The sequence below is a fragment of the Pleurodeles waltl genome, chromosome 7 (genome assembly GCF_031143425.1).
Source record: "Pleurodeles waltl isolate 20211129_DDA chromosome 7, aPleWal1.hap1.20221129, whole genome shotgun sequence".
NCBI classification, from domain to species: Eukaryota; Metazoa; Chordata; class Amphibia; order Caudata; family Salamandridae; genus Pleurodeles; species Pleurodeles waltl.
The window spans coordinates 204,076,027-204,095,164 of NC_090446.1; the positions used below are offsets into that span (position 1 = coordinate 204,076,027).

The following is a 19,138-nucleotide window of genomic DNA, read 5'->3' on the forward strand; positions in this document are numbered from 1 at the left end:
TTATTTACATTTAAGCACAACAATAACACCAGTGGCAGCTTCTCCGTTTGGGTGAAGGTGTGTACCCCCCCCCCACCCACCAGCAGCGGCAGCTCCAAAACCTTTCAAACAAAGCAATAATAAACATAGTTTATTATTGTTTTCTTTAAAAGGGGTGGGGCCACCGGGGTGACGTGCACTGAGGGGGAGTGCTCAGCACTCCCCCTTCACAGTGCATGTGTGTTTGGCCAGCCATCTCAGGCCAGCCAAACACACGTGCGCTGTAGGTTCTCTCCAGCCCAGCAACTTTGTTGCTGGGCTGGAGAGAGCCTGTATAGGCTCCCAGTCTGCCTGGGAGACCGTTAGGCGGCACTCCCAGCCAATCCTGACCCTGTTCTGAGCAGCATCGGGATTGGCGCAGGGCAGGCTGGGAGCCTGTACCTGCAGAGGCAGAGGAACGTAGAGGGGCAGAGGAGCGTGTTTTTTTTTATTTATTTACATTTAATGTTTATTCCCTCCCGCCTCCCCCCTTCTGCTCATCCCTGCCCCACCGCTTCCGCGGCCCTCAAGCCGCTACTGAAAAATACTACAGACTATCTTGTACATGATCATAAAAATATCAGCCTATGTGCAATGTTTAGGCCTTGTTGATGGGCACCTGAGCACTTGAAGCATTACAAATGTGGCAACTGACAATTTAAATATATTTACTGTGCACACCAAAGTGTAAGCAAACAATATGAAACAGCTCACATTGAGGACTTTTATCCAATTGCAATACAAATAAGTGTTATCTATGTTATTGTGTGTGCCTACAACCTGTCATATTTCAACCAAGACAACTCAGGTGATGAAACAACACATATGCCAACTTGGAAAGAGAATAAAAGGTGCAAGGCTAAAGGTGCATCCCTGGTAAAACATTACATGATAAAGGAGGCATGGAGGATTGTATCAGATGGTAGGTTGCTGAAGTGATTAAAATGGATGTACAGGACAAAACATTGTAACGTTTCTCGATATCAGACAGTGCAAACAGATGGACATATTACATAGCACTACAAAGGGTCTTATGGATGTCTGTCAGTGTTGAATTTGTAATCCCTACTGACGCCTTGGAGATTTATACACTTGCTGAAAGCTGGGGTCATTCCAACCCATTGGATATGCAATAAGGGAACATATAGTGACCCATGTAATGTGTAGATAATGCTCCAGCAACATTGACTTTTTTTTCACACCAGCACAACTGTAGAAACACACACCGGTAGAGAGGCCATATAATTTTGACCCCTGTTCTTATGATTTGCATACATATTCATATCAATTTGTTAAAAGAACAGTACATGACCTGTATCAGTTGGAAGATATGTAGTGAACACAGCTTATATGGTTTCCTTTTAGCATGTTCTTTACAAAATATAATGCTGTTCCAACTAGCAATTTACGCAGTTCATTACCTGTCGTTTTAGGTTAACAGCATGTGGGTAGTCTAAATAGGGCATCCTCTTAGAAGAGATAGTCTAGTGTTCTAGACATCAGTGACTATCTATGCGGGGCCTTCTTTCTGTGCTTCACCTTGTTGCACTGCCCTGCGCCACAGGGAAAGGGCAGAAATGCATCGTATTTATCCAGGGGGTTCCATGGGTATGCAACACGTATGGAACGCATACCTTGCGCAGAGTAATGCAGTGCAGCAATTGCATTCCTCCAGATTTTTTAAGCCTGTCACAGCCATGCAAAGTCTGAATCAAAGTTTGTGTCACTCTTACACCACGTTGCATGCATCACTCATTCAATGGACACATATTATAGATTTCATCACTTATCTAGTTAACACATCATACATTCCACCACTCATTCGATGGACACATATCATACATTCCATCACTCAACCATTAAGCTGACACATACACCTCATTGCTTAGCATTCACAACACGTGAAACTTGCAGCGCTCAGTTGTGTAAAGTAGAGTAAGGGTAGACTGCCAATGATGCAGTCTGTGGCACGCACACTATATCTGGCTGATTTGAGTCAACAGAGTCTTGTGCTGCGGAGCAATGGAGACTGCACTGTCTTGCCTAGGATTTGTACTGGAGGTACATCATTCAGTACAGATTGCTAGGTGTAGACACTAACATAGAGGTCAGACATATAAGATTTGTGCTTTAGTGTAGAACACACATGTTGCATCTACGTATTTTATGAGAGAGAAATATGCCACTTAAGCCTTTGCTTGCGCCCTTGGTATTAGGATTGGGCAAAGCCCTATTACATTATTTAACCAAATACGCTTAGCCCAAAACTCTAAAGTATTTGCACTAACCCTCCCAAGACATGACACCTTGCATTTTTTAGAAGGGGAATGGCGCCAAGGGGTTTGGTGCAATGTGAGGGTCAATTTTCAGTGCAAAGTAGGTTTTGCAAGTGAAAATGTATCCATTGTTCCTGTTTGCTGTACTTTGTGTTGCTTTGCAATGACTTCCATGAGCGCCAGCACAACCCTGTAGTATATCTGGCCCAATGCCACTATCTATACAGGTTTTCTTGTGTGTACATATGCAGACTTTTTTAAAATGTTAGACCATATTTCTTGTATGTGTGAAACACAAACACAGCAAATTAAGTTCTATTCCGTTTGTTTTAGGTTCCCAGCAAGAAAGGAATGTGTTCATGAAGGCCATCAACATGTTAAAACCCCTGGAAATGAGGTCGCCTACTCGAGCTCAGTCGAAGACTGCAGCCCTCCGTTCTTCTCAAAGCAATGGTCCACCTGTAGCTGGCATTGGCACTCTAGAAAACGGTGATCAGCAGGATAAATGTCTTAAAAGGTCCCTGAAAGAGGCCATGTTACTTATGAAGTTTAAGTTGGCACAATTCCCCCTCGTTGGGCAAACAATCCATCTCCTTTTGGTTGCAGCAAATTTGGCAGGTCATCCCAAGAACCTGAAACTAAATGTAAGCGCACAGTCCGTGGGGCATGGTGGGAAGCCACTGAAACAGTTCTGGACAGATTCCCTCTATGTTGCACTGGGGCCCAAAGAAGGTAAGTAAAAGTACAATCAGTATTATTGACTGCACTATCCAAACCTGGTAAAACAAATTGATTTAATTAGCCACAATCCTTTTCCACTTGATCCACTCGTGTCATACAATTCTTTGGACACTGGAAAAGAGCATGCTGTATTTTAATTGATTATAAACATGTATACAATGAAAGCAAAAGACACCATTAGAAACCAGATCCAGGATGCAGACAATACCTATTGAATGTTTCCATCTCAAGGTTAATAAGATAGCTAAAATTCTATACGCTGGTGGCGACAATATGTAACTGGTAAACTTGAATTCGATTTCCGACAGGAAACTTAAGCACTTCGCTATCAATTGTTACTTGCCAAATTAAATGAACCAATACGTTCAATAACTTATTTAGCCTTGTTGACTTGGTCCACTTGAAAGTTCATTGCTGTTGATGATGTTTTTGGAGTGTGTACTTTGAAGCGGTTTATTTTCACCCTTCACACAATTCCTTAAGGTCTTATTGAAGTTGACACTGTGGGCAGTTTCTTACAGTAATTGAATCATTCATTCATTCTGGCCCAACATGGTCTTTAGATTTTGTCAATGAGCACTAAAAATCCATGCTGATTGCAATGCTCTTCAGATGTAATCTGCTCTTCTAGGTTTGTGCATATACAGTAAGATGTTCCCACTATGTTTGTGGTGTTGAAGAGAACTACGCCTCGTATTGTGCTCCCAATGTTTCAATAATGAAGGGATGTTTTGCTTTGGCTCCCCAGGTGATGTGGGAGCATATAGATGAATAATGATGTGGAGTGTACATAGTGTTAGGGGTCTGTGTGCTGCAGGTGTTGGCATTGGTGGCCATGTCTGGGAGTGCAAGAAAGCCAGCACCCGTTAGGGTGTGCAGATGTTGCAACTTGTTCTCACGTGTATCTTGCAGCCCTGTGAATGAATTACCATCTGCCATACATCAGCCGGACAATGGGACCAATTCACAAAGGTAAACTGAGACCTGCAGTCTAACTGTAGACCTAAAGTCTAAATTTAGGACTAAAGTCTAAATTTAGACCTGAAGTCTAACTTTAGACTTCAGGTCTAAAGTTAGACTTAGGTCTAATCTTAGCCTTTGGGTCTAAAGTTAGACTTTAGATTTAAGCTTAGACTTCAGATCTAAACTTAGACTTCAGGTCTAAACTTAGAGTTTAGGTCTAGGTTTACCTTTATGAATTGGGCCCACTATCTTTATTTCCATTATGCCTTATTGTCAAGGTCTTCCACCGCCATTTGATTATTTGTATTTCAGCTCACCCATTTCAAACTCCCCAGTTGCACACTGGTCTACCTTTAGCTGTAGGTCATCTACCCCAAATGGTGATTTGTGCATTATACCACACCTGTGGAATCGTGGAGCACACCCGAAGCACTGTTAATACCAGGTCAGCCTCTTATTAATGTCAGAACTCAGAATTATTACCATCCTCCTTACAACAAGGGGTGGAGCGATTCGGTTACCACTCTGAGTAGGGGCAGTGTTGGCAGCATTAGACTTGTAAAGTGTATTATAATGGAAACAGCAACATAAGCAAATGTTATGAGAACACTGTCCCTCTTTTAAATCATATTAAATAGGGGACAGACTGGAGGCAACTAGCGAGTCAGGTCTCAACCGTGAAAAACAGTTATTTTGAAAGGGTAATCACAAAAAAACCTTAGCGGTACTTCAAGGGTAATTACAGGCATCATTACATCGCCAGGGACATTACTTCCACGGTAAGTGCAAATAACTATTACAATTGAAGGCTTATTTTTTTCGCTTTTTCCATTGTGTGTGTGTGTGTGTGTGTGTTCCCAAGTTTAGGTGGAGAGCAGCTCCAGTATAGAGCACCCTACAACACCAGCAACACTCTAAATTTGCTAAACATTAAAAAAATGCACCTCCTACATTGAGTCCTATGTAAGCACATTTGTTGATGTGTTTATGAATGAGCTGTAAATACCACAAATGGCTCATCACCTTTCCCTAAATAATCTTTGGTACTAGTTCTCATATCTGCTACTGGCTCCTTAGCTGCTGTCTGTTATGTTGTCCTGCAGCACCACATGCCTCACGTACTGCACTAGAATGGGGCCCTAGTAATTACCAGTGGCTAATTAAAACCTTCCACCCAACACTTTTTTGAGTATCCAAGGGCTGCCTTTCGTGGTCGCCATCCACATTATATATTACATAAATGAATAAATAAACAAACAAATAAATAAATATTCTCAACAGTATCAAAACAGTAAACATTGTACGCGCTTCCATTTGCATATCCAACCAAGATCATATAATGCTCAAGTCAATTTAAAAACTCATTGCATAGCTACAGAAAACACTACATTTCTTTTAAATTTGAGGTTCTCATCATTTAGCCCTCATCCAAGTGACTTTTCACCCGACTTTCCATAGTAATACCCATGCCACAACCTGGGGCTACATGTGCAGGTGTGTCCTGGTAATAGTGAAACCCCACATGTAGTTCATCAAGCCACTTATTATCCAACTTATGAGTTGCTCAGAAACAACACTTTCAAGCAGGTGAAGGAACTTGGCAAAAACAATGTGGGGCTGAACTTCAGAGGATAAGATGGGTTCAGTGAGGGTTTCTTCAAAATAATTCCCCCCTTAGAGTCCTTTTCACATCCACTAGAAAAATGCTAATAGGAAGAGAGCAATTGAAAACACTGAAAGGATAAGGAGCTACAAGAGAAGCATAGAACCTTTAGACCCCTGATTTGACAAGAGAACAGAGAGAACCCACCATGATTCTGGCCTAATTCTTAATATAGGAAACCCTTTATCAGGGTAGGCACAATGCTCCTCTCTAGCAATTATATTATTGCACCAACATATCTTGCCAACTATCAAGTTCTTGCTCTTTATACCTGTAATGTCACACCAATCCTGAATAGCTTACTGAAACCACAAAGGATTACTGTAAGCATTTTACAGTCATCAATGATGGTTGGGTGACTCTGGGAAGTAAGCATTACCACAACATGGATCCCTAGAGCCCATGCAGTTCAAGAGAGCCCTACTGGGTCCCACGCCTTTCTATGTCACCACCCTCTCTGGGGGAGGTGGCACACCTAATTGTGACTTTCTCTAATGCTGTACAAGCACACTTTCTGTGAGCATTGATGGGAAGAAATTGAGATAAATACCAGCAAACATTAAGGGGCATATTTATACTCTGTTTGCGCCGAAATTGCGTCGTTTTTTTTTACGCAATTCCCACGCAAAACTAACTCCATATTTATACTTTGGCGTTAGACGCGTCTAGAGCCAAAGTCCATGGAGTTTGCGTAATTTTTTAGCGTGGACACCTACTTTGCGTTAATGAGATGCAAGGTAGGCGTTCCCGTCTAAAAAAATTTACTCCGAGGCATGTGCGCCGTATTTACACTCCCGGGCAAAATTCACGCCCGGGAGTGGGCGGGTCAAAAAAAATGACGTACGGCCGCTTTTGCGCCGTTTTTTAGCGCCTGGACAAGGCAGGCGTTAAGGGACCTGTGGGCTCGGAAGGAGCCCAGAGGTGCCCTCCCATGCCCCCAGGGACACCCCCTGTCACCCTTGCCCACCCCAGGAGGACACCCAAGGCTGGAGGGATCCATCCCAGGGACATTAAGGTAAGTTCCGGTAAGTATATATATTTTTTTTTTGCGGCATAGGGGGGCCTGATTTGTGCCCCCCTACATGCCACTATGCCCAATGACCATGCCCAGGGGACAGAATTCCCCTGGGCATGGCCATTGGGCAAGGGGGCATGACTCCTGTCTTTGCTAAGGCAGGAGTCATTTCTATGGGGGTTGGGAGTCGAAAAAAATGGCGCAAATCGGGTTGAGCTGAAAAATTTGCCTCAGCCTGACTTGCCCCATTTTTTGGCGCCCAAGCTCCATATCCCCCTACGCCGGCGCTGCCTGGTGTACGTCGTTTTTTTTCACGCACACCAGGCAGCGCCGGCGGCTAACGCCGGCTAACGTCATTGATTAAATACTTCGCCTGCATGGCGCTTCAGAATGGCGTTAGCCGGCGCTAATTTTTTTGACGCAAAACTGCGTTAGCGCAATTTTGCGTCAAAAAGTATAAATATGGCCCTATGTACTTCCAAGAGATCTTTATGGCCACCTATTGTATATAATGCAACCGCAGCCCCAGGAAATTTTACAAAATCTTTAATCGGAAAAATCTTAGTTATTTTGAAAGCTGTGATGAGACAACTATAGATGTCTGGAATACCTCATTATGTCAGTTGTAACATGCAATAACAAGTAGTACAAATGTAGAGTAGCCTTTGGGACAGCAACCTTTTGCTACTGATTTTCCTGTGTTTTGCATGGTTTGCCATTCCTTGGATATGTTGTCCATTAGGGCCCGAACATTTTCTGGATGATTACAAAGTGTCATTTGTATTTCTTTTGTACTGTAGAATCAAATCTTTTTATTACACTGCCGATGCTAGCATGTAGCATGTAATGAGAACCTGAGTATGTTCTTGTATACTTACTTTGCTGTAACAACAAGATTTTAATTGATGATTTTGGCTTTTTTGTTTAGAAAGCGTGTGCTGTTTGGATGTATTCGCCAGTCATAAAGATACAGGACCTGATTCACAAACTGTATTTTGTAGTAAATGAAGTAATACTATACTAGTCTTACATACCACCTATCTATATATATTATAAAATTCACAAATCTACAAGTGTAAATCTCCACCTTTTATATCTTTCCTATGGGCTGATCTTAAACACATGCAAGCTTACCATTTAGTAGTACAGTGGGAGCGTTTGAAAAAAGGGGCATACTTACCACTACGTGGGAAAGGTTTAGGGTGGTGTAAAGCAGGGTTCCGGGAGGATTAGGGAGAGGTTTAGGGAGGTACATGCACCCACCAGCAAAAAGAGTAATCCCATTGCTAAATAACTGCACTTGTAAAGTTACTACAGCCATAAAGTAACCAAAACAGTGGTATATAACTCCGTTTCAGAGCTGGAGTAAGTCCAGCAACACACATTACCAACTTCTGGTAGTGCAAAACCCTCCAATATTAAATGATAGTGGTATGGACTTAAAATAAAAGGCCATAGGAAATAGTGTTAAATTAAATTAAATTAAATTATTTAAACTAGATAAAAATCTAAATTAATTCCATATAATGTTAAAACAATCTGAGAAAATTAATTTATTTTAACGCTGTTAAATTTTAAAATTAATGTACAATAGTTGTTATATAATAATAAATTACTTTTAATCATTTTACACATAAGTTGCAATAATTTTTAATACCTAATAAAAATATATTTGTTAATTTAGGTTGGAATTTTATTTTAATTTAAACTTCAGAAAAGTAATTTTCAATTAAACAAATCTATTCAAAATGTTTACATTTCTAAAAAATATTAGATTAAGCCATCAGTGGGTGGTTCTACTATGCCGGAAGTACAGACACATGTATTTTGATGTGCTATAATTGTATTTGCTTAGTGTTTCGTATGCTTTCTTGCTAATATGCAATAAAACTGACAGGATAAAAAAGTTAAGCTATTGAGGTGGTGATATCGCTTTGCTAAAGGATAGGAAAAAGTAAAAACAGTTTATTAAAGTTGAAACAAATGAGTAAAAATACATATATGTCAAATAATAATGGCTATTAATTTTAGAAATATTTTAAAATAGAGCAAAATGAAAAAATGCTACTGCACCTTCATTTTAATTCTGAATTAAGTACCTAATTTAAATATAGTAAAGTAAAACATTTTTAAGATTAATAAAATAAATATTGTGAAAGAATGAATTAAGAATAATTTAGTTATTTTTTAAGTTTACATTAAGTTTTAAATTAAAAAATGGTATTAAACTATTTTAGCATAACAAATATTTACGTCTAAAATCATTTTAATAACATTAAATTAATTTGTTATAAAGATATGTAATTTAGTATTGTTTCCTATTGGGTTCTATTTTAAGTCCGTCCTACATTATTTTCCACGAGAGGGTGTTGCAGTGTTTGGCCATATGTGGTGCTCGACTTATTACTGGTCCTTTTTAGCAGTGGTAACTTACACTTGTACATTTGCTTCACCCCCTGTTTCAGATGGTGAGTACATGTAAGTCTACCCTTTTGAGTAATCTTACAAGCAAAAATGGTTTATAATAAAGTTACTCCAAAGTGTAAAAGTAAATTCACACATGTAACTAGCAAGTGAAAATTCCCTTTGTGAATACCTCATACAGTGCTGTTCACTGATCATTCTTGCACATTCATATGTTTTACTTTGCTGTCATTATTACTTGTTGTTGAATTTACTTTTTTATACGAAAATAAAGAGGTACACTCACACAGTTTTTTTAAATATGTATAATAGTGAAGTCCTTTGTCAAAACCTTCTACTATTACATAATTTATTGCATATACTTTGTAAATTTACCACTTAGAATGCAAACAATTTCTTAACACTGTTCTTTGAGGGTACAGCTTAACTTTGCTTATGCAGTCTATCAATAAAAAGTGCCCTACTCCCAGCTCCCATATTGTTGTAACCCAAAGCGGTTGCTTTATTATGTGATTTTCTGTCTACACAGCTATGGGGCAAAACCCAACAACACCAAACTATTACCAAACAATTCCGTAAAAAAAAGACACACCTATTGGCTTTCCCTATGCCTTTTTCCAAATAAGCAAGATTGTTTTTAATTGAGGGACAACAGTAACAGCAATATAAAAACTCACATTTCCTCAGTGCACTACAGAAGGCGCCCCAGGGTGGTAAGCAAACCAGTGACATGAAACGATCCTATGTTTATTTATAATGTATGACTTCAGTAATGTAACAAGAAGATCATGGGCCATAATCCAAGTAAGAAAAAAGGGACAGTCTACTCCTCGCATGGTGTTGAAATACATCTACAATTAGGGAGCAGAGTCTCCATCGAACGTCTGCCCCCGACTTTACATTACTGCTGTAACAGATGTTGAGGGCCGGGGTTTCTTCTTCATGAATAAAGATGTCTGTGATAACAACACAAAGTAGGATTGACAATGCATCACATGAACATTTAAAAAAAAAAATAACTAATCAAGGTGTGAATGCTTGCACTAAATATTTATGTTTCTTTTCCAGAAAAGGGCGTGCTGTTTAAGATTCCTTATTCAGTATATGGAAACTTCCTAGATGACAGCAACTTAATTCACTTCGTAGCTATGGGAGAACAGAACACTAACTGGGAGAAGTTGTTTGTGTCTAAAGATGTTACCCTCGCCTTCCCGGATGTGATAATCAGTGTATGAAACATTTACTTTCTTATTGGGGTTTACAAAATGTCCAAGTTAGAACATCTTTTTCGAACAAAATAGACTACTGGATACAGATGCAGGTTAATATACACATTGCACCACTAACAGGAGACCCCCATATTGCTTACCTGCTATTTCACAAAAAATGCTTTTTTAACTCCGTGTATGTAGTTAACTTTGAACCATTCAGTATAGGCATGGAGGCAAAGTTTTTCTCGGCTACTGCTTAACTGAGCCCTGATTAACAACGGGTATCTGAGCGCAGACTTTCTAACACTTTGGCTGGGTTTGCAATACTTTTGTAATGAAACCCGACTCAAAGGTCTAGGTCTACAAACAATGTGCACTGAGTTTGCATCACAAAAGTGACACAAACCAGTGCAATATGTTTTTTTTTTTATTTACTTTCCAGCGCAAAACTTGTTTTGCACTGGAAGGTACACTGAAAGTAACGCATAGCAGTACTCTGCGTTAAGGGGGCTTTCCATGGGTGGTACACTGTTGTCCCAAAGCAAACACCTATAGTTCTCATGCAGAACCCTATTGACTAACAGTAGGAGACAGAATTTTGTGCCAAAAATTAATGGTAGGTGTTAAAAGGAAATATGTTTCTATTTCTCCTAACTGTTCACACTTTACATGTATGCTGCACTGGTCAGTACACATCCGAACGGGGTAAAGTTTCAAGATAGTGTAAGCATAGTATTTTGTATTGAAGGGTATGTGAGAAAGTAGCCTCTTTTCTAGCATGGTTACCCCCATCTCAGCGCTCATAGTGAAAACCCTATTTGTCAGTGTGTTTTGCCTGTCTCACTGGGATCCTGCTAGCCAGGACCGCAGTGCTCATACTTTGTGGCCTAATGTGTGTGTTGTCAGTAGTGCTTAACTGTGTCACTGAAGTTCTGCTAACCAGAACTTCAGTGCTTATGCTCTCTCTGCTTCCAAATTAGTCACTATAGGTTAGTGACTTCATTTACCAATGCAAATTGGCACACTGGACCCCCCTTATAAGTCCCTAGTATATGGTACCTAGGTACCCAGGGCATTGGGGTACCAGGAGATCCTTATGGGCTGCAGCATTTCTTTTGCCACCCATAAGGAGCTCAGACAAACCCTTTCACAGGACTGCCACTGCAGCCAGCGTGAAATAGTGCACACACTATTTCACAGCAATTTTCACTGCACTAAAGTAACTTATAAGTCACCTATATGTCTAACCTTCATTTACTGAAGGCTTGGTGCAAAGTTACTAAGTGTGAGGGCACCCTTGCACTAGCAAAGGTGTCCCCACGCTGTCCAGGGCAATACCTATATGTAGCTTCACAATGGTAACTCCGAATATGGCCATGTAAGGTGTCTAAGATCATGGAATTGCCCCCCCATTCCAAATCTGGTATTGGGGGGCCAATCCCATGCAAACCAGCTCTCTGAGATTTGCACTGCAGCTACAGCTGCTTCTACCTCACAGACAGGGTTATGCCCTCCTCTGAGCAGCTCAGTCCCAGGAAGGCAGAACAAAACATTTCCCTTGGGAGGAGGGTGTTACACCCTCTCCCTTTGGAAAAAGTTGTTACAGGCTGGGGAGGGGTAGCCTCCCAGAGCCTCTGGAAGGATGGTGCCCTCCTTGCATAAGCCAGTGTACACCAGTTCAGGATCCCCCAGTCCCTGCTCTGGTGCGAAACTGGACAAAGGATAGGGGAGTGACCACTCCCCTGTCCATCACCACCCCAGGGGTGGTGCCCAGAGCCCAGAGCCCAGAGCTCCTCTAGTGTGTCCCTGGCATTAGCCATCTTGTTTTCCAAGCTGTGGGAACACTCTGGAGATCTCTGGGTGGCCAGTGCTGGCAGGTGACGTCAGAGACCCCTCCTGATAGGTACATACCTGGTTATGTAGCCAATCCCCCTCTCAGGGTATTTAGGGTCTCTCCTGTGGGTTCCTCTTCAGATTCATCTTTCGAGTTTCCACCAGGAATCCTCTGCAACTCCTGCTTCTTCCTCTGACCATCGGATCAACCGCAGACTGCTCCAGGAGCCGCTGTAACTGCAACAAAGTATCCAGAAAGGCTACTGTGACCCTGCAACTTCAGCTCCAGCCAGCAACTGCAACAGTTTCCAAGGTGTGAACGCTCTGGGGACTCCCTGTCTTCACCCTGCACCAGAAAGACTGAAGAAATCTCCCAAGGAGTGACGGTGTCACTTCCCTGCTCTAGCAGGCACCTTCTAAGATGACGACCAGTTCTCTGGGACTCCTGTCCTTCCTGGAATCTTCTGTGACTTCTGGACTTGGTCTTCTCTCTTTACAGGTCTTCAGGTCCAGGAATACACCATTTGTTGCTTGCAGTCGTGCTTGGTTCTTGCAATAACTCTGAATACAACGTCTACGGTGTCCTGAGGAAACTTGCAGCACTTTACTCCTACTTTCCTGGGCTCTAGGGGTGGGATATTTGACTCAACTTTGTGGTTTTCTTACGCTCCCAGCACCCCTCTACACACTACACTTGCCTAGGGGGGAATTCCTGATTTGTATTCCACTTTCTTAGTATATGGTTTGTGTTGCCCTTAGGCCTATCCCTTCCTATTGCATTCTATGGTATTTTCTACTGTTTGCACTATTCTGTGACTATTTACTTACCTGATTTTGGTCTCTGGTGTATATATTGTGTATAACACCTACCTGCACCAATTATGATGTATGCAAGGGGGCCTACAGACATCGCTCAGTGAAATCTGCAAGATTTCACTGCGCTATTCTAACATAATTTTTTAACGCCTGCTCAAGGGCAGGTGTTAAAGTGATGCTAGCTGTTTTCAGTGGGCTTCCCTGGGCTTTGCTGGACTAACGTCAACATTTTGCATGCTAGTCCAGCAAAAAGCCACAACTGTGTCAGAAACTCTGACGCAGCTGTGCTAACGAGAGCCATGGTGTGGTGTATTGTAAATACAGTGCAACCATGGTGTTGTTAAGGGAGCGCAGGGTGGTTCAGGCAAACTGGCGCATCGTGATCGATGCGCCAGTTTGTTGTAAATGAGGTCCTGAGTGCATTCGGCAAACACTGGACCATTGGCCTGCATTAAGCGATATCGAAATGGGAAAAATGACATCAGAAAACCATAAATTGAGCATGGGGTGGAGGCAAACACAGGCACTGTCATGAAGGGAAGCATATCATGCCTTCATGAGTAGTAGAGCCAATGGAGCATGTGCGTTATTTTTTTTGTGTGCATAATCTGCCCCCAAAGAATTTAGCATAAGGAAAAGTGTGACTGTAAAGCTGATCTTGCTTACTTAAATGGTCACAAACAAGCTGCATTTTGATGTAGCCTCGCAATTAAGGCAACGCTTGCACAGATCTATGTTTATTCAGAATGTTTCCAAGAACAATTCTAGTTGTGCAACTGATGGCTACTGCTTTTGTCAGTGATATTTGTCTGTGGTCTCTGGTCACGGAAGTGAATAATTATACAATAGCTGAGCTGGTCAATGTGCTCTGTGCAGAATATAGCGTTTAATGCGGAGGTCACAGATTTATACTAAAGATTGTCAGTGGGTTAGTGAGTTTGTTGCAGAGATTCTTGTATTCTTTGAAGGTTAGAAGTTGCAATACTTGTAAAACAGTTCATTTAGTTAGGTGACAGCTTCAAACAGCTCAATGTAACATACAGGGAAAAACTTTCAGATATGAACTTAAGACCATATTTACGGCCTGGTTTGCACCGCTCATGCACCACGCAACTTGGTACAAAAGCCACGCAAACCTTAAGTGAGATTTATGAAGCCACGCAATGCCACCTTGCATAGCCCTCCATGGCTTCATAAATCACTGTGTTACATTCTTCTGTGCCAGGGAGGCGTTTGCATGGGTGTTGAGTGAGTGTTCCCATGCAGCATCCATGGATTTTGACATAGTCCCAGATTTACAAGAACTTGGAAGCATGGGAATGCATCAAATAAATATGCCTCCCCAGGAGCAGCATAATAAGGAGAAATATGTTTATTTTTCCTTGTTTTTGCCTCTTTCTATGTGTGCTGCATTCTGCACATAACTGTGGGCATTAATATTTAATTTTTGGGAGGCTAATAAAATTGGGTACACTGGGCAGTGAAAACACTTATTAGTAAGTGCCTATGAAGTATTTATTATTGTATCCTATAAATGATTGTTATCAGTATTATTACAAATATAGACATAAAAGTCTTATCAGTGTGTCATATGGGTGCAGCTGCTGGGTCTATTTGTCCTAGGCCCTGCTTTTTTCATGGCCCTGCAATACCACTATTGAATTAATTTATACACTTAAGCCTTCCGTTGTGATAGATTTTTCACAAGCCAGTTAATCTTAGTAGCCAATAGGTGGCTCATAAAACCAGAGAGGGCTCCACATCTTGTTTGTGACCTAAGGACCAAAAAAGCTTCCTACAACACTGGGCATTGCCTCTAAGCCTCATTATTAGCATTGCCTTGCTTGGTTTTCGCCAATATGCTCTGCATCTCTCTCCTTCTTCATTTTGTGTATAATAATAGATAAATAACTTCTTGGACTTTGACTAACCCATCTACTCCTTTCTGTCTGTTCTACAACATATCAGAGCCACCATTTCTATGTTCTTTCATATTATTTCCCAAAGTATGTTTCCTGAGGGTGCACAATGTTTACTGGTAGGGCAAAAGTGTCAGAATCCTGCTGTGACAGCTGGTCCCAGTAAAACACATTTCAACAGTGGGGCCACCACATTAAGAACAAATGCGGTCACGTGCATGCGTCTTAACTGAACCAGTTAAAACTGGAGAAGCAGAAAACATGCTCATGGAGCAGCCATGATTGTTGTAATATGTGACGGAGTCTCCTCAGGACAAACATGCCCGCACCCTAGTTTAAATGGTGCGAGTGTTTGATGGTTCCCGAAAGTCACCTACCAGCTGTCCCTGGGCTCCTTAGGCAGCGGTCACGATTCTCAGTGTGTTGATTGTGTTCATCACTTAGGTACCAGAAGGTAGCCTCCACTTTTTGGACAAATGGTGCGAGCTATTCTGATTAGAAAATCTTTGCATACAACGGAGTGAAAAAACAAACCCTCAGCTTTTTATACAAGTTGCATTCAATGGACAGGGAAATCAATTCTTCTAAAAAATCGTTAATCTGGATCAACTCCCAACCACATGGTTGAATGAATCATGGACTTCACATAGACCCCGAAAGTCCTGGCTTGTATATAAGCTGCCTAAAAGGATACACTACACCAGAATCAACTTCCCAGGTAGAACCAGGCTGCTACAAGTGCATTGAGGGTTCCTCAAAATCTGTGTGAAGACTGGCAGATGAATAGGACAGTCCACCAACAGCTTCAAAAGGGAAGGCTAACAAAGTTGAGACATCCAAAGTGATGACATAAAGACTACCTTCATGATTTGTTTGCAAATCTGGGCCACATATCTGGGTATCATTACGAAAGTAGGAAACGCATAATGACTCCCATCAAACTAATCCTGAGGAAAAGCATCCATCGCTAAAGCTTCCAGATTGGGTCCCAAGTTTTAATACTTCTATAACTGCGCTGTTAAACAGATCTGTAAAGAAAAGTCCTCATGTCTCTTTCAAAGTCTTGAAAACCTACCAATCACTGTTGTCGTACAGAATTTTCTAGTACTGTGCATCACCATGTTTTATGGTCTCGAAGCTTCTATGTTGCTAGTGAAATCTCCTGATGGTAAAAAACTCCCAGAGTGCCCTGGCCAACTCTGCTAGGGATTAAGGGCCAGATGTATCAAAGATCCGTTTTGCATTTCTTAAATAGCAGTCGCTATTACTGAATCGCAATTAGAGAATGCAACTCCATTCATCCCTATGGGCCTGTAGGCCCATAGGTGCGAATGGTTTTGCACTTCCCAAATTGCAAATTCCAGTTAGGAATTCACAAATTAGGTAACGCAAACCCCAGGTTGCTGGGGGCCTAAGGCCCCCTCTGATGCACCCCAAAAACATATCTGCAGACATGTGAAGCACACACATGCCCTAGGGGCATGTGTGCGCTACATGTCATTTTTAAAAATGCATTTATAGAGCATTTTTAAAAATTGCACATGCTTACCACCAAATTGGATTTGGTGGTAATTGCATTTCCTAAATGCCCAATTTGCATTTAGGAAATGCTTGATAAATGTGCTTTGGAAATTACAAATAGGAATTTCCTATTTAGAGAATCGCAATTTGCGATTCTCTAAATGGGGCCGCAATTTTAAGGAATCGCTATCTTAGCGATTACTTAAAATTGCACAGCGAATGCCTTTAATACATCTTGAAAGGCATTTTTGCATTCGCAAACGGCCCAATTTTGCGATTCGAACCGTTTGCAAATGCAAAATTGCTTGATACATCTGGCCTTTGATCCTCCACCCCGGAATCTGTTGATATAAATGACTGAAGTCAGATTGTCCACACGGAGGAGGTTTGTGCATCCAGCCATGTTTTTTTTACCAAACGTTGGACAGAAAAGAAGTCTGCAAGAGGCTCTAAGAAATGTATATGTTTTGACATTTCCTTCTTGGACCATCTTTCCCAAGTTGAGAAGATGCGACAACTGGCTCCAAAGCCCCAGAGACACGCATCTCATTCTAATACTAGATCTGTAGACATAGGGAAAATGTCTCACCTTTTCCAAGCATCTATTTGGCCTAACCACCAATGTATTCCCTTTTTTGAGTCCAGTTCAAAGGATTCGATTTCTGAGCATCTCAAACTTTTTCTAAGGCCCTATTTTCAAGTGCTGTAAAGTCCTGTAATAATGGGGTCCCAGAAAGGCCATTTGAATGGAAGATGAAAGAAGCCCCACCAATCTCCTCAGATGCCATAGAGAAATCTGCTGTTGGGCCAAAGCCATCTGCAACTCTTTTTTGATCACCTTTAACTTTAAGTCTGGAAGTAACAGCATTTCCTTGTCTGAGTCCACTACAAACCTACAAACCTTAGAAACTCCATCTTTAATGAAGGAGTCAAATGTGACTTCTCCACATTTATGGTACACCACAGTATTCAGATGAACACTATGGCTGCTTGTACTTGCTTCAACAAAATAATTCTTGCTTGGCCTAAAAATAGCAACATCATGTTGTCCATGTATATCACTGTTGGAAAATGGGTTATTGGTAAGGGCAGGTAAGTACCTACACTTAGCAATAAGCCACTAACCTCCACTTAGGTCCAATTAGGTCTCAGTAAATTAAACCCAGCTCAACTCTTGGTAGCTTGGCAACAACGACAAGGCTTAACTTAGGAGACAGAGTGTAAAGCATTCAAATATCACAAAACAGTAATTAAATAAAACACAAGAAACAGTTTAAAAATCCAAAACCAATTCATAAAAATAGATTATATTTTTATCTTTAAAATGTCACAAACACAAATAAAATTGGGTAAGGGGAACCGGAGATATGAATTTTAAAGGAATTATTGTTTTTTTAGCGCCTAGAAACAAAACGCGCCAATCGGGTCATCTGGTTGCACCTCGACCGGGGCAAAGTCAAAGTTTAAGGCCGACCGCGAGGGAGCCTTGCTCGGCTACAGCTCGCAGGAGGCCTCGGTCAAAAGTTTACCTTCAGAGTTAGTCTCTTTTCTGAGGATTTTCTTCAGCAGGATGAACCTGGACAGTGGTCAGCTGGTCGGTTTCTTCAGGAGTTGGTGCAGGGGACTCTGGTTAGCAATTTTTCACCTATAGCAAACAGGGAGTCCCTCCTTGAACCAGTTGAAGACAGGCAAAGTCCTTCTTGTGGTGAAGCCCAAGTGTGCAGCTGGTGCAGTCCTTCTGAGTGCAGGTTTCAGGTGCAGGCCAGGGGTCCAGCAGAGCAGTCCTTTTTCTCCTTTGGTTCTTCCTTGTTGGATGTGGTAGGGAAATGAGGTGTGCATGCAGGTCAGCCAGTTTTATCCTTGCTCCTGGGTGAAAAGCAGGGGGGTCCTGATTCTCCAATCAGGTGCAGGGTCCTTCCCCCTGTGATGACCACTTCCTGGGAAGTGTGGCAAAAATCAATCCCAGAAGGCAACATTCTTCAAAAATGCATCATGGCTGAAAATGTTTTTGGGAGGTTACATCTGGCTGAGCCCACCCACTGGTGTGGCTAAAAATCATAAACACACCCCTCTCCTGCCCTCTCCTAATCTAATCAAGGGGGCACCTAGTTGTCTGGGGTTGCAGGATGTGGAGGTATTGCTGGGTTGCTCCAAATGTCCTTCTCTGCCTTTGAAGACCAGTTTGGCAGCCCTCCCCCTTCCTGCCCCACCATCTGCTGAGAGGAGAATCCCTCCCACAGGCACATATCTTTTTGTGAAGCCAGGCCACTTCACACCTCATCAAGGCAGCCTGGCCAGGCTGCCAGAGGCTGGGCAATCAGAGCACAGCAGCAAAAACACTGCAGGGCTGAAATTGGCAACTTTTCAGGTAAAGTTTAAAACTCTTTACCTGAACAAGATATATTAAATCCAACAACTGGAAGTTGTAGGATTTATTATAACAATTAATTTGATGACAAACTCTTTCTATCTGATTATAAAAATTAATTTGATACCAAACTCTTAGTATCTGTCACTTAAGGGGACTTTTAAAATTAAAATAAAGTCTCCCCATTCTAGCCTACGAAGGCCATTCACTACAAGGAGGAAAAATGAATTTGACCTCACCAGGGCTTATAAAACCTATTTTTATAAGGTCCCTGCTTATAGTTACATGGCACCCAGCCCTAGGGGCACATAGGGCACACCTTAGGGGTGACTCATATGTAAAAATAAGGTAGTTTTAGACTTTGGAACTA

General features: G+C 41.6%; 1 protein-coding gene across 1 annotated transcript in view; it reads left to right on the forward strand.

The window, feature by feature from the left end:
* TGM5 (transglutaminase 5) overlaps positions 1 to 19,138 on the forward strand; it is a 219,939-nt gene that overhangs the window by 182,577 nt on the left and 18,224 nt on the right. The window contains exons 10-11 of the mRNA XM_069243577.1: positions 2,628 to 3,026; positions 10,169 to 10,329. Of these exons, the coding sequence (XP_069099678.1) occupies positions 2,628 to 3,026; positions 10,169 to 10,329 (560 nt within the window). The remainder of the gene's footprint in view (positions 1 to 2,627; positions 3,027 to 10,168; positions 10,330 to 19,138) is intronic.